The 8,169-nt window shown below is 48.0% G+C and overlaps 1 protein-coding gene across 1 annotated transcript; it reads left to right on the forward strand.

Moving 5' to 3' along the window:
* The first annotated feature begins 729 nt into the window (after nt 1-729).
* On the forward strand, nt 730-6,587 carry UGT8 (UDP glycosyltransferase 8). The gene is made up of 5 exons (XM_009700377.1): nt 730-1,575; nt 4,291-4,430; nt 4,608-4,684; nt 5,071-5,290; nt 6,272-6,587. Exons 1-5 carry the CDS (start codon nt 730-732, stop codon nt 6,585-6,587), a joined length of 1,599 nt encoding a protein of 532 aa, XP_009698679.1.
* The last annotated feature ends 1,582 nt before the right edge of the window (nt 6,588-8,169 follow it).

Genomic DNA, 8,169 nt, shown 5'->3' on the forward strand with positions numbered 1-8,169 from the left:
GCATCAGTATCCTGGCACCTGAGTTCCCTTCCCAGCCCTTTCCCCGGAGCCTCCCCATCCTCCCACAACTGATCTGTAGTGGAGCATCTCTCCATCCAGACCCCTGCTGTGCTCTCTGGGCTCGCTGTTCCCCTCAGAGGGTCCTGCTGTGACCTGGGCTCGTTCCTGCCCCATCTGTGCTGAGCAAGGTGGCTTGCCAGCTTTAAGAGGACCAAAGCTGCTGGAGCGTGCCTCTTGGCATTCCCACCAGGCTCTGCAGGCCTCCAGCGAGCTTGCACAGACATCAAGGGCTCAGAGGGATCCAGCCATTCTGGCTGGGCAAAAACAGAAATGAAATCTAGCTGTGCTGGTTCTGTAGCCATAACCAGGGATTGAGCAGCAAGGGTCTCCACTGGTGCTGTGACCCAGAGAGTTCTCCCTCTCTAACTCTCTGCAAGTCAGTCTGCTAGCTTTTGAGCCTTGGGAGCACAGAGAACAGGTTTTGAATTTCTGGAAAACTCCCCTGATACACCCCGATATCTGACTTTGAGGTCTGGGGTTTTTTTGTGGCTTTTTTCTTTTTTTGCTTTGTTTTGTTTTTTTTTTTTCCCCTAGTGATGAACTCCAGACTGCTCTCCTCTCCCAGCTCATAAGCCTCTGGCTTGCAGCTACAATCCCAGTTGTTAGTTGCCCAAGTACATGACAGAGCATTTCACACTATATTAATGGCATGTTTCTCTCCTTGCAGCAATGAAGATGATGAAGGTGCTACTGTGCCCTGCTGCTCTTCTCTTCCTAGTGGCTGCATTCACTCTGGAGCCATCTCACTGTGCCAAGGTGCTGATCATGCCCACCATAGTCTTTGACAGCCACTTGCGAGTCTTCATGAGAGTGGCAGAGGCACTGACTGACCGGGGCCATGACCCCGTGCTACTTCTTCATGAGGGTCGGGATGTGGAAACCTACCTGCCTGGGTTCCGTGTGCAGAGGTACTGGGGTATCTTCAGCACAGAGAGCGCGGATGCCTGGGTGCAGGAGAAGATACAGCGTGTCTTCAAAGGAAAAATGACCTCTCTGGAGATGTTCTCCTTTTTAGAGAAGTACCTGGAAAACTGTGACCTGGTGCTGGGAAACTCTACCCTTCTGCAGAAACTCCAGTGTGAGCGCTTTGACCTGCTGTTAGTGGACCCCAATGAGATGTGCGGCTTTATCCTGGCTCACATCCTCCATGTTAAATATGCTGTGATCTCCACTGGTTTCTGGTTCCCAGCAGAGATTGGTGCCACTTCCCCCATTGCTTATGTCCCGGAATTCAACTCCCTGATGACAGACAAGATGGGCTTCTTTGGTAGGACTTGGAATCTCCTAGTATACGTGATCACTCGTGTGGCTACGAAGTTGGTCATCCTGCCCAAGTTTGAACGTCTCATGGAGAAGCACAGGGTGGAGCCCAAGACATCCATGTTGGACCTTGTCCATGGAACTAGTCTCTTCTTCCTCTGTAATGATGTGGTGCTGGACTTTCCCCGTCCAACGCTCCCCCATGTCATTTTCACAGGGGGGATCCTTGCTGAGCCTGCAAAGCCCCTTCCAGTGGTAAGTGCAGGAAGGCTTTGAGCTGTGATTGCACATTAACCTGGGGAGTTATTCGGTGCAAATCTTTTGATGAAGCTTGTAAAAGCTCTGAAGCCCCAGGATTCTGGAAAGCTGCCGTGTTTTGGTTCTTCGGTGCAGCAGGGAGACAGGGAACACTGAGGACTCTGGGGTTGCACAGAGGATGTGGAATTAAGTTGTCCACCCTGAAGCGGGATTTGGCTTCACTGTCCACGTAAAATGGTGTATGGAAATTCTAAATCAGCAGTGTTGCCCCTGGGACTTGATCGTGAGTAGTCTGTTTGTTCCTATGCTTGAGGCAGAAATGGGAAGAACAATTAGTCTTTATTGCTTCATCACTGATTTATGTTGATCCAGAATTTCTTCCTTAATCCTATTTCTTACAGGGCCTTTCTGCCCTCCAGTTTGTAGTCTTAAGAACCCATAGGGGAGAGCTGTGCTTATTCCCTCATCGAATTCAGTATGGAATCCCAAAATGTACAAAACTGAAGTGTATCATCGCCTTTTTCTGCAGGTCCAACCCTGAGGGAAAACTCCCCAGGCACCCCAGAGGATTCCTCTAGCCAGTACCTCACTATCCCCAGTAATAAATTCAGAGGGACAAGCTCTTAAAGCCTCCAACTGAAGACAATATTGTGACAGAGCAGGACCTGTCTGCCATTCCTCCCATTGCGTTACCACTTTTACAAACACTGAGGGGAAATAAATCTGGATAATGACACTCAGTTTGTCCTGGTGTCCTGACTAAGGGACTGAAATGGAGATAAGATTCAAGTTTCAAACGATTAGAGGCTTGTCAAGATCTCTGATGGCAGCTTTAATCGAGACTGTGGGTGCCAGTTTTTACCAGTTAAAAGGAAAAAGTGAGGTCAGGTGCTTTAAAACAGAAGTTCTCCAGATGTGTATGGCTGCACGTCACCCTTTCCCATGTGGCAGAGCATGCAGGTAATGCAACGCACGTAGGGTGCTCCAAAAGCTGTGTCAGAGAGTGCCTGCCTCACAGCTCTTGCAAAACGCTGCCTTGGTCCAATCTGGCCACGTACGTGCCTGCCTTGTAAAGAAGGGAGTTGTTTGCTGGGGTATTACTCATGTGCTTCACAGCTTCCAGAACAGATGCCCGGGCGCCTAAGGGGAGAATGATGGAGATAAGTCCGCAGCCCTGCAGTAGGCGGTGGCTGTCATGCTAGCAGGTAGGAGTGTCCAGGTTACAAGATGCCAGCAGAAGAGAGGACCTCTGTAGGTCTAGGTGTAGTTTAAGGAATCTCCCATCTGAACTGGAGCAGAGTTACTTCCTCACATTGAAACACTATGATTGTGAGTTCCTCTAATTAGGACTCGGTGAAATACAGATATGTATTTGAGAGGTGGTGACAACTTTTGGTGGTCAACCATGCTTCCCTAGCAATTTTATTGTGGTTTCTGAAAGTTAAATGTTAAGGCCCAATTATAATGGATAATGTAATCATTTGTTTTATGAGTCATTGTACTTTTATTTAGAAAAGTAAAACTAGCACTTTCTCTTCTTTAGCAGTTTTAGTGGTTTTATTACCCAAAGGATGTGAAACCCAAGAGAATGGAGAAACCAAAATCCCTTAGTTGAAAACTTTTTGATTTTTGGTTGTTGGGTTGTTTTAGGGCTTTTTAAGCATTTCTGCAAAGGTAGGTTTGAGTCCCTGAAACATACAACAAAGGACAAATATCTCCAGAGAGTAATGCTAAAACGTGCTTTGTAACTCTTCTGTACTATGATCCCCCAACTTGTAGACTACTATTAATAAGATATTCTGATTTAATAATCCTATTTTTCTCCTTTAATAACAGGAAGAACTTTTTTTATTTTGCCATTCATGTTCTTCTACAGTGTTTATTTCAAGGAAGTATTAATACTCAAAGACAAATTTTATGAAGCTTCCCTAAAATGCTCCTGACTGTGACACCCGGGAAACTTGAAGCAGGACGGAATCCATAATGAGAAACAGGCTCAGCACAGCCTGGCAGAAAAGGGAATAAGTCTGTGTTTGCTCCACAGCAGCTGTGTTTATGTAGCATTACAGGTAGCCTCTAAACAAAGGACAAACAGCTGTATCTTTTGCTGGAGCTGTAAGTACCTTTCTGCCTAGTGACCAAAAACTAAATCTGCTACCTGCAAGTAGCTGTGAAGGATGGGAAGAAGTCTCCTGGCAAGATGACAAAACTTTCTGCCACCTCCAGGAGCCTTTGATGTTGGAGAATTTGTGGGGAATCTCCAGCGAGATGTTCTCAACTCTGTCTGCACAATGTTTCATCTGTTGTACCAGCCTACATTTAGAGACCCTGACAGGCCTCCTGCCTTAGCGGTGATGGAAATTTCCTTCTGTGCTCTGCCTGCTCCTCTGTGGGCCCGATGTTTTCAGAGCCTGCCTTGCCAAAGAGTAATTGCGTTACCTCCGAAGCAGGAGGTAATGCTATGAAATGCAAGTTTTGGACACCTCCTTGCAGCTCCCAAGCCCAGCAGGTTCTCGTGTAACTTCTGCCTGGCTGGATGCAGAAATTACAGTGATTTTAGAGTTTGTTTCCTGGTGAAAACCACATAGATTTGTGTTCCAGGTGGACTTGGCTTCATCCTCTCCGTAGACAACTTTCTACTGACAGAGGCAACAGTGGGAAGAGCCTTTCTGCAACAAGAATTCAAGGCAGCTATGTGTGTTTTGCCTACAGGGTTTGCGTCTCTGGGTGGAAGCAGCAGATGCAGGTGTTGTTGTTGTCTCCTTTGGCATCGGGATCCGAGCTCTTCCGCCCGATTTGGTGGAGAAGATGGCTGACGCGTTCGCTCGCCTCCCGCAGAGGGTGGTGTGGAGGTGAGGAGGGAATGGAATTCCTTTTAACTCAAGTTGGATAAAAATCAATGTTGAGGGGTGATTCATCCCAAAACACAGAATTTGCTTTCCATCTCTTGATCTGATTGAATTTATGATTGTGCTCTGTGTGTTTCTTTTCCCTTTTTTCCTTTTCCTCTCCTTTATCTCCTCCTGCAGATACTTTGGGCAGAAGCCAAGAAACTTGGGTGAGAATACACTAATGATGGGGTGGCTGCCCCAGAACGACCTGCTAGGTAAGGATGGGCTCTTTGTGTGTGTGTGTGTGCTGCTAGCAACATCCCTGGAGTTTAGCCTAAACCGCAGCAAAGGCATATAAGGGCAACAGCACCTGTGTAGGTCTAAGTCTGTTTCTTGTTGTGAGTCTGATCTGTACAAAACATGGTCCTCACCTAACACCTGCTTGAAGCTGCATCTTGGCCCCTATCTCCCTCCTCCTCCAGGCACTACACAGTGAGTTTTGGGCTGCTAAAAGCCAGTTGTGTTCCCAAAGGGTGACATCCACTCTATCAGCATGCCTGGTTTTCCCTAAACATACATCAGTGCTGTGTGTTGAGGAAGCCACCGGTAGCCTTGTTTCAGCACGGAAGGCACTGATCTGCTGCTGTTTCTTTGCCTGCAGGCCATCCCAACGTGAAAGCCTTTGTCAGTCACTGCGGGATGAACGGTGTATTTGAGGCAATTTATCACGGTGTGCCAGTGGTGGGATTTCCTTTCTATGGGGACCAGTTCGACATCATGACCAGAGTGCAGGCGAAGGGCATGGGTATCCTCATGGACTGGAGCAGTGTAAAAGAAGAGGATCTTTACCAGGCTGTCGTCACAGTTATCTCTGACCCCAGGTGAGGCATCAAGAAGCACTGAGCTCTTCCTTGGTGCAGACTGTATGTAGGTACCAGTCTGTCTTTGTGTTGACTCCTAGACAGCCTGTGGTGGCTTTTGGACCAAGCAGAGTTGCAAGTATTGCTCAGCTGGCCAGATGCATTAGTGCCTCAAAATCCTGAGATGCAGTTTGGGAGGAGATACTCCAGCATTTGCTGTTAGAGACCGTGATCTAGTCCTGTTTGACTGTAATTTTCTTAGAAAGGTTTCTGAGATGCTGAGGCACAAACCTCTTCTCCTTTTAATGCCAGCCTGTCATCAGGGAAAGTGAGATCACAACCTCATCTTGGGATCTCCCAGATCTTGTCCAAACAATGTTCTGTAGAAACACTTAGTGCAGAGAGTGGACTGCAGGTAATGCTCCATCTGTTCCTTCTGACAACCAGATACTCTGCCCTTTCCTAGATCTACTGCAGCACACAGGCACAGGGCTCCCACTCTCTAACAGGACACTTGGAACTGCTAGTGTTTGAAATGCTGTCTGAGAGTTTGACTTTATTGTGGGGGTATTTTGTTACCTATTAGGATCTCTCAACTACTGACCTCAGTGTAAGTTGTTAAGGTGCTGCAACTCGCTACCTTGAAGGATTTGGCCAGTCATCAGGTGTGCAACTGTTGCTTGATGCTGGATGAGGTCTTTGGGTGCAAACTCCCCTCAGAAAGCAACAATCCCCATGAACCCACTGAGCAGGTTCTTGGGAGCTGAACTGTCAGTCTTGTTAACAAAATACAAAGTAAAATACTCTCTGGCTTGTGCTGCCATGGCTAACAACTGCCATCAGAGTGGCTTTCAGAGGTGTCTATGAAGAGAATCATGGAAGAAATTTGCCACTCTCCCAAGGTATTATTTGGGACTTGAAAGCACCACTGGAGACCTCAGACCACTTCTCAGCTATGAAGCTCCTGTCAGAAGGATAACTTCTTGTTTTCTTCCCTTGCAGCTACAGAAAAGCAGCCAAGCTCATCTCAGCTCTGCACCTGGACAGACCGATGCATGCTCTCAATAGGACAGTGTATTGGCTGGAGTACGTCCTTCGTCATGACGGGGCACCGTATCTTCGCCCTGCTGTCTATGACCTCTCCTTATATGAGTACTTCTGCCTGGACATCTTGGCTCTTCTCTTCTTGTGTCTGGCTGGTATTGGATTCATCCTTTACAAATCTGTGGTGTGGTGCAGAAGGAAGGGGGCCAGCCCTGTGTATCAGAATGGCAATTGCATGAGAGGCCACTTCACAGAAGAGAAGAAATTGCAGTAGTGTCTCAGCGTGTTCCAGGGCACATGCCATCACTGTGAAACGAACTGCTGCTGTGCCAAGAAATGTACAGCACGCAGGCACGGAGAGAGGTGAAAGATCAGCAGGTCTGGATGAGAAGAGATTGGGGAGGGAGGAGTGTTGCAAAGGCCTGTGTGCACACCTCTGTGTACAGCACCTGTGGGTGGGGGCGCGAATTCAGGCGTGGGTGGAGGCAGTGGGCCAGGACGCTGGGAATGGGGCATGGGTAGGTAGACTTCCAGGGAGGAGTGCAAGTTGTTGCCTTTGTATTGCACGTTGGTTTAGATGCTGGTGTTGCTCTTCTGGCTTTTTTGATCTTCTGGGGCTTTGGAGGTAGGAATAGCACTTCATGTGTGGCAGACACTGTTTCTTCGCTGCCTTGTTACCAAGAGCCTCAGGAATCAGGATTCCTTTATGTGCAGGTGAGGACCTGAAGTAGAGCTGTGGACAGGGAAGGGCACTGAAAGTTTATCATCTACAAGAGAATGAAATTGGTCTGGTTTAAGGTCTGTGGGTAAATATTGTTCTTCCTGCTTCAATCAACCCTCTGCAATCCTATTTGTGTTTGAGCTAAATTATTATTTTTTAAAATAAAGTTGTATTCTTTCTCCTGTGTGGCAGTTCTCTGGTCTCGGTTTAATGCAAACCTGTGATCCTTGTGACAGGATATTGTTCAAGCAAGATTAAAGTGCTTTTTCCTTCTCGTTACTGCTGCTATGGTCTCCGCATACCTCTGGATCACTACAAGCCTTCATCAGCAATTCCTTTTGGTCTTCCCACAGGGTTTCAGGCAGTGCCTTCCCTCCTCTGCCAGTGTGTGACACACACCCATGCCCATGAAGTCTCCAAACCTGTGATAAGAGAAGAATTTGGAGCAGCTGCAAGCACCAGGACCACAGGAAGAGCAGCCAATAGCTTGGAGAGGTGGACATAGGTAATGGGCCATACAGCTCCTTTATAGAAGCAGCAAGTTCTGCTCTTTCTGAAGAAAATGGAAACCCTGTTCATTTCAATGTGAACAGGCATACTGTTGCCCACTGGGGGATGTGGTATGGAGCGATACCTATGTGTTTCTGCTCACTCTAGGCTCTAAGGCAAACTCACACTTGGGTGCAATTTCACAACCCACCCGCAGCATTGGCTGATGGTCCAACTGGCAGTGCCCCATGCTGAGGGCCAAGAGCTCTGCTCTATGCTCTCAGCTAGGGCCACTGCAGTGCTGGCACAAGCTGGAGAGTAACCTCATTGCTGCAGCTGCTCTCGCTGGTGGTTCCAGCCTCTGCTCTTCCTTGCTATTGCATGCATTTCTCTTTCCAGATGAAAGGCACGTTGCCACGTGCAACCTAGTGAACAGCAGTTTGGCTGGGGTCCTGGGATGCTCTGGGTTGGGACAGTGACTCAGTGGCTACTCTGAGGCTGGGCAGAGCTGCTTTCCCTCCCCAACCCTCGGCTTGCAGAGGAGCTGCGGTGAAGAAGGCTTTAGATGAGAATCTCATTTGTCATCAAAGACAGATGAGAAGAGCCCACAGACCTAAGCTGGGACCTGTAGCTATCTCACAGCAGA

Source organism: Cariama cristata, unplaced genomic scaffold, assembly GCF_000690535.1.
Source record: "Cariama cristata isolate BGI_N322 unplaced genomic scaffold, ASM69053v1 scaffold13345, whole genome shotgun sequence".
NCBI classification, from domain to species: Eukaryota; Metazoa; Chordata; class Aves; order Cariamiformes; family Cariamidae; genus Cariama; species Cariama cristata.

Coding starts and splice junctions, on each gene's coding strand:
- UGT8 (XM_009700377.1), top strand. CDS start 730: ATGAAGATGATGAAGGTGCTACTGTGCCCTGCTGCTCTTCTCTTCCTA. Junction 1,576..4,290: donor CTGCAAAGCCCCTTCCAGTG/GTAAGTGCAGGA, acceptor TTTTGCCTACAG/GGTTTGCGTCTCTGGGTGGA. Junction 5,291..6,271: donor ACAGTTATCTCTGACCCCAG/GTGAGGCATCAA, acceptor CTTCCCTTGCAG/CTACAGAAAAGCAGCCAAGC.